Source organism: Sturnira hondurensis, unplaced genomic scaffold (genome assembly GCF_014824575.4).
Source record: "Sturnira hondurensis isolate 20B ecotype Veracruz unplaced genomic scaffold, ASM1482457v3 Scaffold0008196, whole genome shotgun sequence".
In the NCBI taxonomy this organism is placed as follows: Eukaryota; Metazoa; Chordata; class Mammalia; order Chiroptera; family Phyllostomidae; genus Sturnira; species Sturnira hondurensis.
Genome location: NW_028080827.1, coordinates 25853075 through 25868784, shown reverse-complemented (window position 1 = coordinate 25868784; position 15710 = coordinate 25853075). Strand labels below are relative to the sequence as shown.

The window sequence follows — 15710 nt, the reverse complement described above, 5'->3', positions numbered from 1 at the left end:
TTTTTTAAATCGAACCCTTATTAAGCAATAAGCCACAGTTTAGGTGTTCAGTAGCCACGTGTGACCAGTGTTTACCACATTGAACAGCACGGATCTAGTCTGTTCGCCTCCATTAGCTGGACAGCATTTGTAGAACACTTCCCAGCAGCTATGCAATACATGTTCTTTCGAATGTACATGGAACTTTCACCAAGGCAAACCAAATTCAAGGCCATAAAACAGTTTCAAACCGAAAGACTGAAATCTCATAGTATATTCTGTGATAACATCAGAATTAAATAAGAAAATAATAACATTAAGTTATCTAGCAAAACCAGTATATCTGGAAATTAAACAACACACTTCTAAGTAATTTGTGAGTCAAAGATGGAATCTTTGGAAAAAGAAATCTCAAGCTAAATGGCAATGAAAATACATTGTATCAAAATGTTCAATTTAGCTAAAGCAGTACTCGGAAATTTATAACTTTTTCAAAAAAGGTTTTATTTATTTTTGGAGCGAGGGGAAGGGAAGGATAAAGAGAGGGGAGCAGAAAACTTGACAGAAAATGAGCTGCAGTATGAGATCCCTGCCCTTTGATAACTTTTACAAAGTATCCCGTTAAACTGCAATGACCAGCAGTAAAATCAGTGAGAAAAAATAGTACTTTAAAAATTATAAGGAACAAGTTGGTAGTTGAGAGCAGGATTAAATTAAGCTTTAATTAAATTAAATTAAATTAATTTTATTTTTTATAACAAGCCTCGGTTTCTTTTAATTCGGATTCGTGTTAGTGCTCAGATGTGCCCATTTGGAAAATAATTTAACCTAGGGGTGGAAATCTATAGACAAATTTTATAAACCCATGAAAGAATTTTAAAGCTGAGAATTTGAATTTAGTTTTGAAATAACCAGCTGGTACCCTGGCTGGTGTGGCTCAGTGGATTGAGCACTGGCCTGCAAACCAGAGGGCCACCAGTTCGATTCCCAGTCAGGGCACATGCCTGGGTTGCGGGCCAGGTCCACAAGAGGTGCACAAGAGGCAACCACACATTGATGTTTCTCTTTCTCCTCTTCCTCGCTCTCTAAAAGTAAATAAATTAATCTATAAAAAAATAAAATAACCAAGTGGTAAGCAGCTGTGTGCATCCCATTGAGAATTGTACAGTACTTACTTTCAAGACAGACATTCCCAGGTGAGTCACAGAAATGATTGGCTCCCAGGAGTTTATATAATTTCATTGAACTGAAAAAAAAAAGAATATTTAAATCATTGAATTTTTTTCTTACAGGTTTATAGACAAGAAGGAGCGGTTAAGTCAACTTAAGAGCAAGCAAGAAGAATTCCAAAAGGAGTGAGTTTTCATTTTGCTTTTTAATCTGTGGAGGTATCTAGTCACCATGTGGATTAATTCAGTGCTATGGTATACAGATATATGGATTACTAGCTCATTAAATTTAGTAGCAAAATAGGAGAGTTGTGAGTTTCTAGGAAATACTGGGATCAGTCTGGGGCTGGTACACAGTAGGTGCTCAGTGATGGGGTGGGGTGTTGAGTCAAGGCCCAGCCCTGACCCTTGACGTGTGGCAAATGGGCCCGGGAGAGTAGGCGGCTTAGACGTGAGTTAATGGCTCCTGCAGGACGTCACTGCTTTCATTTATCTTCTTCTCTGTCAGTGCATTCGCAGAGTGCGGTCATCTACATCAGAATTCAGTAACTGAGGTCATGGTTAAATGCAGATTCTTAAAACCCCATCCTCAGATATTCTGATTCAGTAGGTCTTGGGGGAGGCCTGGAAATCTGCGTTATTACCGAGCACCCCGATGCACCTCTGTCACTCTAGGTTTGAGAATTTTCATTTAGAACCTTCTGTCCCAAACTGACCCAGTCACTGTTCTGCAGGCACATACAGCCCAAGTCCAATAACACATTAGTACGTGGATTAAATATCTGAGATGCCTTGGCATTAGAGAAACCTACTTGGATTTATTTAGCTCAGTTATTTCTCTAATTGATTTGATCACGGAAACTTTTATGTTTCCAGAATACTTTACTCCACGAAAACAAATTTTTAAAGATACTGGCTTGTGCCTTTTCTTTGGGAGATGATCATAGCATTTTCAATCATGCATTCTCCTGTAACTGTCATCATTGTTAATTGTGACTGATGGGAATTCTTGTGACTGAGGACAAAGGCTTTGGCTGTTACGGAAGTTTACCATGAATGTATATCGAAAACTCTGGGCTGTGTCAGAAGTGCAAAAGGAAGGAGGTGAGAAAGAATTACAGAGAACGGTATTTGGAACATACTTTGGTATTTCCAGCCATTTACCAGAGCTTATTTTAAAAGTTGTTGATTTTACATTTTTGAGCTTTACAAAATTGAGTTATTTTAAGAGCTTATTCTGTATGTCTCTTTGTCTCTTCTCCATACAGAGTGTTAAAAGCTATGGAGGGAAAATGGATAACAGATCAGTTGGTAAGCTGTAAGAGCTGTTTCAATAATATTCTTTGACTTGAGGTTACATATTTTTAAGGTGGCAACATGTTTTTAAGGTGGCAGAGCTTAAAAAATCATTGTGAATCTAAATTTGTTTTTGCTCATTTTTCAAAGTCCTCTCTTTGAGTATATTTGTAGTGTGGGCTTTTCAAATATTTTATCTAGATACCAAAAATGGGTATTGACAGCCGAGTAGGGAGCCATCATCATAAAGGTTAGTTAGGAAGTCTGGTACTGACTTAGAAATACAAGAGCAGTGGGCTGTCTATTTTGAGAAAACTTAGGCATCGTAAGCACAGATATTTTGGGTGGGTTAATGATTAAATGTGAAAAAAATAAACTCAAAAATATTAAAGTATGGGAAAGGTTTATATATTCTGGGGATGGGAGGACTTTGACAAGCCATAAAGGAAAACATTTTGACAGACTGTGTAAAAGGTGTTTTATGTTAAACACTCCAAGCAAAATTAACATAAACTGGGAAAAATTGAGTACAACATATGAAAATAAGGAGTTTGGTTGAAAACATTTTTATTCACTGTCGGTGGGAAATACACATTGACATACTTGGGGGACAGTTTCGGGGGGGTTCCTGATGCACGTGTGGTGTGTCTAGCAGTCTTCCTCTTAAGGAGATGCACACGAATGCAGAGGTTTATGGATAAAGACGCTGACTGTCTGCAGCATGAGGAGTCAGGTTATGTGTAAATAAACTAAATGCTAAGCAGGAGGCACTAAGTATGACAGTGTGTAGCTGTTAAAATGAGTGCAGTCAATCCATGTGTATTGATGCAGAGTGATGTCCAAGGTAAACTTCTTAATGAAAAGTAAAAAAAAGTAGGCCTAAGTGTGAATCCGTATTTCTGAGTACGTGCTTTAAATATAAATGTGCTCTAAAAAGTCTGGAATTTCCAGACTTCGATCCCTTAAGGAACAGAAGGAGTTAGGCTAGCAATCACTTTTTTTTCCTGTGATATCTAATTTTTTCACAATAATAAACATCACTCATAGTTTTTAACTTAAAAGAATATTTTTGATAGAAGTAAATTCTATTCATGCGCTTAATGTTATAGAAACAAAATATTCCATAGAAAAAAGATCATAAAAGGCCATTTGTAAAGAATCCCATCCCCATTTTTCTACATTCCTCATACCATTTTCTAATTTTTCTATCAAAAACTTTAATATCGATTCTTAAAGACTAATACCTTTTAAAAGTGAAGGCATTTTATTGCCAGTTCTCCCGAATCCACCAATTCCTAGGAACCTGTGTGCAGATATCTCTCACCCACTGGGGAGGTTGGCATTTCACCCACTGGGACATCCCTGTGACCTGCTGTGTATCTCATACTATCAAGCACCACAAACCTTTGAATGTTGTGTGAAGTTTCAATTGGCCACATTTATGGAGATATTATAGAATAGATAGTTATACTTTTTAACTGATTACTAAGTCACGTTTTTACTGATGATCCTTTATTTACCTTGGGGGAAGTAATACCTAAATCCTGGTAAGGTAAAGAGGAAATTTCAGGTTTCTTTTTTTGTGGTGGTAGGGGGGTAATTTCATGTTTTGTATAATTGAGACTTTTCAGGAAATCTTATATGAGTTATATACTTGTTAAAAAACTTCTGTTTTACTGAAGTTTTAATTATTTTAAAAATGTTTGTTGATTATGTCAGAGAGGGAATACAGGGATGTTCGTGGTGTCCTCGGTAACTAGCACTGAGGGTTTAGGGCAGGGCATTGATAGAACTTTCTGGGGTGATGCCCATGCTGTGTCTGCACAGATCAACATGGTGGCTGTTAGCCATGTGTGGTGTTGAGCACATGACATACAGGTAGTGTGAGTAAGCAGCTGAGTTTTTTTTTTATTTTATGTATTTTAATGGACTTTTAAATAGCCATGTGTGGCCAGTAGCTATACATTAGACAGAGTATGTTAAGAGAATATCCTTTAACATTTTTGTCTGTGATTTTTTTTTCTCTCTTAATTTTCTAGCAGCTTCTGCATGGAATCAAATAACTTTTTTTTTTCTTTTTGGTAATCTACCATAGTTACAAAACTATAATAAATATAATGGTCTTTTTTTTCATTATGTTTTCTAAGATATACCTAAAAATAGGTAATGATTACATGTAGATAATCATTAATTATGAGATCAACATTTCTGATACTTATTGTATACTTTTTAAGAGATGGAAAATAATGTCCTGCAAGATGAGGATTGAGCAGTTGAAACAAACAATATGTAAAGGAAATGAGGAAATGAAGAAAAGTAAGTAATTTGACCCCCTCCCTCCAGCCCTCATAAGGAGCTCCTGAGGAATTTCATGGGATTAGTGAACTAGAGAGCCAGAGAGAGGGGCAGGGTGGGGGCCATAGCAACCTGGGAGGTTTACTGCTTGCCTTTCTCTGCTTATACATGTTTGTGTAAGGAATTCTTATCTAAGGACCTTTAAATAACCTGCTGTCTTTCTCATTTACTTCGAAAAGTTAAGGAATGCGCCCTGACGGATGTGGCTCAGTCGGTGGGTTGGGTCTGGCCCGGTAAAGCCAGTGTTTGCCAGTTGGCTTCCGGTCAGGGCCTGTGCCTGGGCGGGTTGCAGGTCTGGTCGCTGGTTGGGGAGCAAGCGAGAGACAGCCCAGTGTTTCTCGCACATCAATGGTTCTTTCTTGGTTCTTTCTTCTCCCTACCTCCCTTCCCCCTCCTCTCTAAAATGTCTTTTTAAAAAGAAATTTTAAAAATCATTAAAAAAAAGGTTTTTTTTAAGTTAAGGAATGTCTGTTTTCCATTTGCCTTAGCTAACAGGAGACTCAGAGTCTAACTTGGTAACCGTTTATACTTATTCATACCAGAAGCACAGAATATTGTTCTTTTTCTTCTGTAGTGTGTCTTATACATATTTAAATCTGTATTAATCTTACATTATATTTTTACAAATACTCTGTCGTGGGTGATTAGCAAAGTTTAGGAGAATCCTCTTAGAAACCCCGTATCCTTAGAAAAACGTTGTGTATTTCTGAAGGTCATTGTTTAAAGTTTACAGTGAGTCACCACCACACCTTGTGAATCCCTTTCCTCTCTATGCATTGCTTTCAGAAGCAGTGCCCTCCAGTGGTGTGCAGTGGTGTAAAAGCTTGAAAACATTTGTCCTCTACAGTACCCCTGGGAGTCAGTCTCACGGAGGTCACGAGCTAGAGAAGCAGGGCCACCCGATGGAGGGGCGCTCAGAACGACAGGCAGCCGGTTCTCCACTGAGTTTTGCACGCATTCTCCAAGGACTCGGGTTCAGCAGCAGTGCAGTGACTTGTCACTTCACCTTGGTTCACCCTCTTTGCCCATCCTCCCATGGTGTTTATACCAGGAGTTTGCTCCCAGGCATCTGAGAACCTCCGGAAATTGCTGAATTTACTGAGCTTGTACATGTGTCTGATGAGCAAGTTTAAACTTTGGTCAGCTCTAATAGATTTGTAATACCAGAATACAAAAGCAACCACAGAAGATAAAGAGACGTGGTTCTAAAGCAGTGGACTTATAACAGTGGCTTCCATCCCTAGCAGAGTGACCTGGTAACCTTTTAAAAATCTATGGAGAGAATCTTGGGACCCACCCTAGGTTTGGGAAATTACAGTCTCATTCAGAGGGGACTGGGTTAGTGGTTCTTCAACTGTCTGTAGTGGAAGGCCAGTCTTTTTCTCGTTGATTTCCAATCTGTCATAAACCAATACCAGTACCTTTATAGAGTACTATAAAATTAATCACTAGAAAAATGACTGCGTGCTTCAATATTATGACAACGTCAAAAGAAAAGTCCCCAAACTTAGTCTGTGTTTCTGTACTTCGTCTGGTTGGCAGAAGTCGGCGGATGGGCCATCATACCCAGTGCACAACTGTGGGAGGTTCTGGTGGCCTGCGGGTTGGGAACCCTGCTCTTCGGAACAGAAACGCAGGCTAGTTGCTGTGCCCGTGACCTTTTGCAAACAGATCTTAAGGAAGTTAATGGATTCCAGAACTGTTTTTAGAGATAACTGTTGGGTGTGATTTATTTTAGCTTCTGAAGGCCTTCTCAAAACCAAGGAAAAGAACCAGAAGCTTTATACTCGAGCAGAGCGGCATCAGGAGAAAAAGGAGAAGATCCAGAGACACAACCGCAAACTTGGTGACCTAGTAGAAAAGAAAATCGTTGACTTAAAAAGTCATTACGAGCGTCTGGCGAACCTTCGGCGATCTCATATATTAGAGCTCACCTCTGTCATTTTTCCAATCGAGGAAGTAAAGACTGGTGCGAGGTACAGTAAGCAACTCTTTGGACTCTAGAGCAAATCGGGTTCCAAAGATCAAGTATTTTTCAAGTATGTCAGCACCTCATTCATTTGAGCTCATTCTGGGGCCACTGGTTTTCCTGGTAATTAAACTGAATGAAGTCTTATCTGCTTCAGCAAACACCGCACACTGCATGACGCAGGAGGCAGCCAAGGTCGAGGGTGGAGGCCTCAGAGTGGGGCCTGGGCTTGTGTACTCTTCCAACTTCCAGTGAGGTGCTGACTCACTCCTGATCAGAAACCGTCTGCTGGCCGGTGTTGGCTGCAGTCCCAGTTGGGCTGTTTATTAGTTATCTGCTGTGAGGCAGGTCCTTAAACCTCACATTTCCTTGTCTGTTTGGGGTCATACCGTCAATGCCTACTTCCCAGGGAACTCAGTGCACTAAACTGGAAGAAAACATCTGGTGCTTGGCGTCTCTTACTTGGGGACAGCCTTTTCTGGGTGACTAGCTGCTGCTGAGCACTAGGTGTCCTAGGTTTGCTCTTAAGCAGTAGTACGTGGACACCCTCAGGAATCTGTGGGTGGCAGCACCGTGGTTCCGCCCCTGGCTGTTCCTCAGAGTCTCCCAGGAGCTTTTGAAAAATGTAGGTCCAGAGGACACACGTTCGGCCCCCCAGTCTGTCTCATAATACTTTTTTAAAAACTTAAAACTTGGCCAGACGATGCTGATGAGCAGCCAGGGGTCTGGAAACGCTGCTGAAGAGTCTCATGTTTCCCCTCGCTCACCACTAGGCTGTCTCAGCTGGGGCTCTTCCTGTCCGTACCGTCACCCTCGCTTCCCAGTCCCCGTTCCCCGGACAGTGGGTGGGCTACCGCCAGCTCTGTGACTGTTCTTTCTGCCTCTGCTTCAGTGGTCCGCTCGTCTGTTGCCAGGCTTAGCTCCCTAAGCTTAAAAGTCTGTTGCTTCTAGTTTGAAAACCTCTCTGAGCTCTTACCAAGTAATACATCGTTCATAATAGCTGGTAGTAAACTAAAAAGGCGCATTCAAAATGCAGTAGAATAGAACTTTCAGAAATAAACTTGTATGGTGGCTTTTTGGATGAGTGAGGAAAAGTTGGATTACCCCGAAATTGGTGTAGACAATTGGCCAAGCAAAAGGGGATAAAAAAAGCTGACAAAGTAGAAACATTAGGCCCAATTAAACTCCTAGGCCGGGGCCTGCTGTGAGAGGGTTGGGAGAGGCTGTGGATTCCTTTTGGAGTTATTTTTGGATGCGCTGAGTGGTCACCAAGAGCAAAGCTCACCCTCCCGAGTTAAAACATTTAGGGACAAGAAGTTACCATTGAAATTAAATGGTGGCAGACACGTCCAAGGACTACTGTGGGGGGGTTGGTGGCCCCTTTATGAATCTTGTGACACACGACTGTGGGGACGGCCCCTCGTGGGCTGCAGCACAGTGTTGGAGTGGGGTGACAGTTCACATCGTCGTGTCAGGGGCCCAGGGATGGCTGTGTTCTCCAGAGAAATCAGCTGCTGCCACACGTCCCCTCCGCACAGCCCCCGTTTTACTACAGGGCAAAAATAGAGTTGTGTACATTTGCACATTGACCTTTTGTTAAATAAACTTTGGTAATGGGCAGAAAAAATTCTCACGGGCCAGGATATCAGTATTAAGCATTGTGGCCAACAAAGACCAGTGTCTGTTGCAGATTTTAGGGCACTGACACCAACAGCTGCTCACACAGCAGAGGAGCAGCCATTGGGGAAAACTCCCTCCTTCCTTCCTGCGCCGATTGAGTTTCTCTATTAGAACATAATCACGTGGTATTAATTTTTCTAAGCTGATGGTTTTGAAGTTCACCCTATAATAAGGTTTCTTGTTCACTCACATTTCTCAAACTTCCTTCAGTGGGAGAAGAAAGGAGTAGCGGGACAGCTTAAAACTGGCCGTAGCCCTCACCCCGTCTTGTCCGTGACAGGCGGTAGGAGTGATGCCACATGTGTGTTGTGGCAGAAGGAAAAAGGGTCAAGAACCACTGGGCAACAGAACAGCGTCTGGACGTAGTGCAGCACAGCAGGCCCCGGCCAGCCTCCCATTTCCTGCCTGCCTCGCCACCACCGTCGCCGGGCGCTTCCTTACGCACGCTGCACACAGCCCCTCGCCCATCTCTGCTTCCAGACACGTTGCGTTCTCCCTCCTGCGCATGTGCGCCCGCCCTGACTTCTCGTTCCCATCCACTCTCTAGACCAGCACTTCCCCAAGTACAGGGACTCCGGTGGGCCTTTGCAGCCTTTCAGGGGGTCCCTGTGCGGGCAGAGCTGTTTTTACAGTTCTGTACTAACACTTGATTGGCCCTGGTGGCTCACAGGTCATGGTGGGTGAAGCCTGTCCGCCTTGGCACATTCAAAGGCAGTGATACCCAACTACAGTAACAGTCACGGTATTCCACCACGTGCTTGCTTTAAAAAGAAAGCAGTTTTGCAACAAGAATGTTCTTGATGAAGCAATAGAAACTATTTGTGTTATTGTCTTGGCCCTGCACACACATCTGATGACGTGGGAAGTGTGCAGAGACTGCTTCTGCTGCAGACTGACGTGTGTGGTTGGCTCAGGGAAAGCACTTGATGGGTGAGCTGCAGGCAGGAGTAGGTGTTTTCACAGGACACTGTTTTTCCTTGAAAGAACAACTGAAAGACTTGGGTACCATAGAGATTTTCAAAAAAAATCTTGATCAGTGTTGCATTTTACTGTGTGACTCAGCCAGTCAGTATTGTCACTCTTTACTAATGTTCTTGGTTTGAAAAATACAGATTTTTTTCATAAAGACATGCTATGTTAACATTTAATAGATTTATTATTCTTGAATAAGTTAATAATTTAAAATGTTCTCATTATTTCTAATACAGTAAATCTCAATAGATCTAACCCATATACACAAAAGCTTTTTGGGGTTCTCAAGTGGTTTTTTTTTTAATCTATTTATCTTTAGAGGGGAAGGGAAGGAGAGAGGGAGAGAAATATCAGTGTATGGTTGCCTCTCGTGAGTCCCCTGCTGGGAATTGGCCTGCAACCCAGGCATGTGCCCTGACTGGGAATCGAACCGCGATCATGTGGTTCGCAGGCCCTCGCTCAATCCACTGAGGCACACCAGCCAGGGCTGGGGTCCTCAAGTTTATAAGCACATAAAGGGACCCTGAGACCGAATCATTTGAGAACCTGATATTTGAGGCCCTGACTCTCGGGGTCACCTTCCTTATAGTCGTTGGGCTTCTGTGCCACTGCTGACTCGATCTTCATCTCTGATGGCAGTCACTTATCTCTACATATTCCAAGTGACTCTGGTCCTGTTTCCAGTGTTCTGCATATTGGCAGGTACGATACTGTGCACTCCTTAAAATCCAGTCCCTTGAAATCCATACGCATCTTCTGATTTTCAGAGATCCCGCGGATGCGTCTTCAGAGAGCGACAGCGCCATGACCTCCAGCACCGTGAGCAAGCTTGCCGAAGCCCGGAGGACGACGTACCACTCGGGGAGATGGGTCTGTGATGACCACAACGGGGACACCAGCATCAGCATAACAGGGCCCTGGATTAGCCTTCCCAACAACGGGGACTACTCCGCCTACTATAATTGGGTGGAGGAGAAGAAAACCACGCAGGGTCCTGGTGAGAGGCAAAGTGGTCTTTGGAAACTTTTGTAAATATGCCCTTTTTAGTCGAGATCAGTCTTACATAACAAAGCGAACAATTTTAAAGTGCACGATACTTAGTACACTTACAGCATTGTACACCTTTGTCTAGTTCCTAAACATCTTCATCACTTCAGTTGGAAATTCCAAGGCATGAAGCAGTCACTCCCGCATTCCCCTCCTCCAGGCCAGACCCCTGCTTTCAGTCTCTAAGGTTGTGTCTGTTCTAGACATTTCATATAAATGGGATTGTGTAATATGTGGCATTTTGCATATGACTTTTTTCACTTAGCACGTTTTCAGGGTTTGTGTATATCCAGCATCTCATTCTTTTTATGACTGAATAATCCATTGTATGGATAGATTATATATTGTTTATCCATCTGTAGATAGTACTGAAAACATATTTTAGACATCTCACATTTTGGGAGTCAGTAACTTCTTTATTTACATAAGATCCCACTATGTAAAGAAGTGTATCTACAGCTTGGATAGCAGTCCTGACTGGAAATTGAATACCAAAATTGCAAAACTCTTTAAAACTCCTGTGGCTTTTCTTTGGTGGAAAAGGACTGCTCAATTAGTCATTCAGCAAGTATTTTGTGAGTATGAGCTTTCTGTCGTGCACAGTACTGTGTGCTAGTGATACGGAAGTGGTGTCACCAAGACGGGTGCAGCCCTTCGCCTTTCTGTGGGGAGGGCAAGGGGCAAGCAGTGATGAAAAGCACCCACACGGAGTGTGCCGTGGGTGAGTCCAGCAGGAACGCAGGGCAGGGCTGAACAGGATGGGACTGCTTTTCCACAGGGAAGCTAAGGGAGGTCTCTCTGGGCATTGATTGTTCAGGTAGATAATACATTATCAGGTTCGAGCAGTTCAGACTTTCATTATGCTGGGCCAGATTAATTTCATTTATGCTGGGCCAGTTTAGGCCCATTTACTTAAGTTATATTTCACTCAGTAAAAAGCATAAACAATGCAACATGGACCTTTTATTAGTAAGGAGTAAAACATAACCATCAGTGAAGTAATGATAGAGCTAGAAATCATAAAGTATAGGTTCATTCGTATTTCCATTGAAATTAAAGCTGTTTGTGTGTGTGGTTGTTTTTACCCCTTAGACATGGAGCATAACAACCCTGCATACACGATCAGTGCTGCCCTGTGCTACGCGACTCAGCTCGTCAACATTTTGTCTCACATACTCGATATAAATCTTCCCAAAAAGCTGTGCAACAGGCAAGTAATTGAAGGCGGTGATGTCTGTCATGGATCTCTTTTGTTCTTACTGTCTTCTCATTCATTCCAATTAAATCAAAAGAAAAATGTAAGTATTATTGAGACAGAAGCAGTCCAGCCATAGATATTGAGATTAATTTCAGATAACACAAATAACACTTGTGTTATCCTGCAATTGCACGTGCAATGTTTGGGAAGACCACAGAGAATCCTGCCACTTGTAAAAAGAATTGAAGGAAAAAAACAGGTTATTCAGAGGGTATACTCATGTGCAAGAACTAGCTAAATAGAAACACTTGAAATTTTTTTGATTTTCTTAACAATTAAAATATGTGTTTAAAATTTTTTTAAATGTAAAGGTTTACAGTCTACCCAGTTCCTACTAAGACCATCCTACCGCCCTCTAGTTATCCTTGCATTTCAAGCAAATATAAACATACATGGTTACCATCACATGCACTGCTCCCCCCAGCCCCCGTTTTAAACACAGAAGGTATTAATACTGTACTAAGGTGTTTTGCACCTTCCCTTTAAAGCTTTTATTTAACAAATATTTACTAAGTGCCTCCTAAAGTGTTAGGCACTGTTCCAGGTGCTAAGTGGGTACAGTGGTGATACAAACATAATCCCTGCTCTCTTGCCACTTGATTTTAATGAAGGGACAAATAATCACAGTACATCAGATGGTGACAAATGTTGTAGAGAACATTCAAGCAGGGTGAGCGAAAGGGGACGTGGAAGCAGGGAAGGGCTTGCTGTGTCTGAGTGGGCAGGTGTGTGGTCACGTGTGAACCCGAGGGAGGAAGGGAGCAAGCCCAGGGGACCCTGGGGAAGGAGGCTGTGGCAGAGGACAGGCCAGTGCGAAGCCCTGGGAAGCGTGAGCTGCGAGGAGAGCAGTGGAGACCGAGGGCAGCAGGGAAGGCAGGGGTGCAAATCCCACGGAGCCTTCCACTGTCATTCTGCATAGAGTGGACAGTTGCAGGGCTTCCCTCTGTGTAAATGTTCTAGGTCTTAACCAGTCCTCTGTGGATACTTCAGGGCATACCCTATGTATTCATCATGTTATTAGTTTGCAAGTATCTTTGTGGAATGAATTTTCAGAAGTGCAGTTGCTTGGACAAAGAGTATGTGCACCTGTGACTTTTGTAGATGCAGTGCAATTGCCCCATGAGGGAACAGTTCATTCCTAGAAAGTTTCTAAGGACATTTAAGAGGCAAAGTCCACAAGGTAGGTTTTATGCTGAATTGTAGTTTAAAGTGTACTCTTCAAAATAAACATCTTAACATAGAATTTCCTTTAAAAAACACAACTTTATATGTTTGTTTTACAGTGAATTTTGTGGGGAAAATCTCAGCAGACAGAAATTTACTCGAGCAGTAAAGAAGCTAAATGCAAATATTCTTTACCTGTGCTTTTCTCAGGTATGGAAAATGTGCTGTGAACTAATTTTTAATTTCTTAACATGGTTGAAAATAGTAATCAATTTTTCACTTTTTCTAGCACGTAAATTTAGATCAATTACAACCACTGCATACCCTCAGGAATCTAATGTACCTGGTCAGCCCGAATTCTGAACACCTAGGCAGGTAAGGAGGGTGTTTATTGGGACCACCCTAAAATGGGGTTGTTGTATGTGTTGGCAGTATACAGGGCCCAGTTCCTCATCACCAAATTCTCACACGGGGACAAAAATAGTGCAGTTCTGAATAGAAGGAGACGATGGTTAGTCATACTTGAACCATCGTGGTCCTTACATAATCATTTCCCAGAGAAAATTAATAGCAAGCATTTTTTTTAAATTTTATTCATTTACCTTTAGAGGGGAAAAGAAGGAGAAAAGGAGAGAAATATCAATGTATGGTTGCCTGTCATGAATCCCCTGCTGGGAACTGGCCTGCAACCCAGGCATGTGCCCTGACTGGGAATCGAACCATAATCGTGTGGTTCACAGGCCCGAGCTCAATCCACTAAGCTACACCAGCCAGGGCATTTAGCAAGCATTTTTAACACCTACAAGGGAGCAGAAGAGCCCAGGTGTTCCTGGAGTGGGGCCTGTCTTGTGCTGTCTTGGAAGCTCACATACCATCTCTTTGAACCACATTTGTTTCCTCTCTAGCCTCGTCTGGTGTCAACCTGGTTGCTTGTGCATTTTTTTTGTGCCTGCTTATTCCTTCCCATCATAACAGTTCTTCACAGTTCACTTCTTGTCACCGAGTCAGTCTGACTACCAGTTGGACAAAGGCTATGAGATGTTTATGGGATGAAGTGGTTTAAAATCTCTAGCTTAAAAACAGGACTCGGTAACAAAAAAGACCATCCCCGACTGGTCTGTGGGATCTTTTCAGTTTCTCAGCCCATAAACGCATGACCTTGACGAGGCTTAACTTTTGTACTGTCCAAGGGCCCCTTCTCTGGATGTCTACCTCTTTTCCTCATTCTGAGCACTCTGCCCGTACATTTCTAGAGGTACGGCTTGGTTAGTATATTTGCACTTTGAAAGAAGACAAGAAAGTTAAAAGGTGCAAAGATTTGGGGGGTTCCTCCCCATCATCCACTTGCGTTGGCACTGAAACCAAGGCTCAAGGGGAGTCCCCTTCACGACCAGGGTGCCTGGCTTCCTTCACATTGCAGTACATTTTCTGCGACAGTCTGCCCTTAACCGTTGTCTTCCGTTTCTCCCCTCATCCTGCTGAAAACAGTGGTTAATTTTGGAAGAAGTTGCAAACTTTCTCCAGGAAACTGCATATACCCCCAGAATTCTGTGCCATTTCATGGGGGGTTCATGCCCCTCACCCCAAATCCCATTCCTTAGTTTAGGAGCCACAGAAACCCATTGAAAATCTACCCCAATTTTAGTGGTCAATGCTGTAGGTTGGCATGCCATCCTTTCTGTACCTTATCTGTGAAAGGTTCAACATTAGGAAATTTAATACTAATAATAAGAACTAATATTTATTGAGCCATTATTAATTGACATTGGGCTAAGTATTGGCATGCCTTCAATCCAGGTAGGATGATGACTCTTCCTTACACAGGGAGTAACTGAGGCTGAGCATGGCCAGGTAGCTCATGCCCGTGACCGCAGGGCCGGGAGAGGTGCTGGGGCCCAGGGCCCAGCACACCCCCGGCTGACGACGCCCCATAGTGGATGCTCGTGCTTTTCACCAGCACACATCGCTTTATCACATGAACGTATTAAAGAAGAAAAAACAAAACATCGACCCGCTAGATGCCAGAAATCAATGAATAAAATTGTTCCCATTAATTAAAGAAAACTATCAAGTTAAGAGATTATTAATAAAGGATATCTGCCATAAGCATAAGGCCAAAACTATACTTAGTGACGTATTACTTAAATAGATAATAGAGGCAGTCCCGGCAGCAGGGAAGACCGAGGGTGCCCTACCGTCACTGCCGTGTTAACCCTGCTCTGAAGGCCCAGCCAGGGCAATAGTACATTTTAACAAAGAAATAAGGTGTGCTTTATGTTGGAAGGAGGGGAGCTAAGGAGACACTGTTGTCGTTGGTACGGTTGTTGAACTGGAGAAACTGTTAGAAATGATAGTTCAGGGCGGTGGCCAGACATAGGATCCACACACGTAAAAGCAGTTGCTTTTTTATGTGCCCACAACAACTTGCTGGAAGACGAAGTGAGGAAAACGCCCCATGTACTTCAGCAACAAAGGCTATAAATTCTATATAGAGGAGTAATCCTTACAAAATACATGTAAATCTATGTGAATAAAATGAAACTTTTTTAAAGGATTTTATTTTATTTTTAGAGAGAGTGGAAGGGAGGGAGAGAGACATCAATGTGAGAGAGAAACATCAATGGGTTGCCTCCTGCATGTCCTCAGTGAGGAACCTGGCCCGCAACCCAGGCGCGTGTCCAGACCAGGGATCACACTGGTGACCTTTTAGTTTGCGGGGCGACGCCCAGCCTACTGAGCCACACCAATGAGGGCAAATCATGAAACCTAAAAAAAAAAATCAACGTGTAATTCTTGAAAGGCCACCAGGCACCATATGAGA

General features: G+C 42.6%; 1 protein-coding gene across 1 annotated transcript in view; it reads left to right on the top strand.

Moving 5' to 3' along the window:
• Window positions 1-15710, top strand: part of ATG14 (autophagy related 14) — a 29993-nt gene that overhangs the window by 10268 nt on the left and 4015 nt on the right. The window contains exons 2-9 of the mRNA XM_037054357.1: window positions 1272-1334; window positions 2417-2459; window positions 4679-4760; window positions 6538-6775; window positions 10188-10417; window positions 11560-11677; window positions 13009-13099; window positions 13179-13264. Coding sequence (XP_036910252.1) covers window positions 1272-1334; window positions 2417-2459; window positions 4679-4760; window positions 6538-6775; window positions 10188-10417; window positions 11560-11677; window positions 13009-13099; window positions 13179-13264 — 951 coding nt within the window. The remainder of the gene's footprint in view (window positions 1-1271; window positions 1335-2416; window positions 2460-4678; window positions 4761-6537; window positions 6776-10187; window positions 10418-11559; window positions 11678-13008; window positions 13100-13178; window positions 13265-15710) is intronic.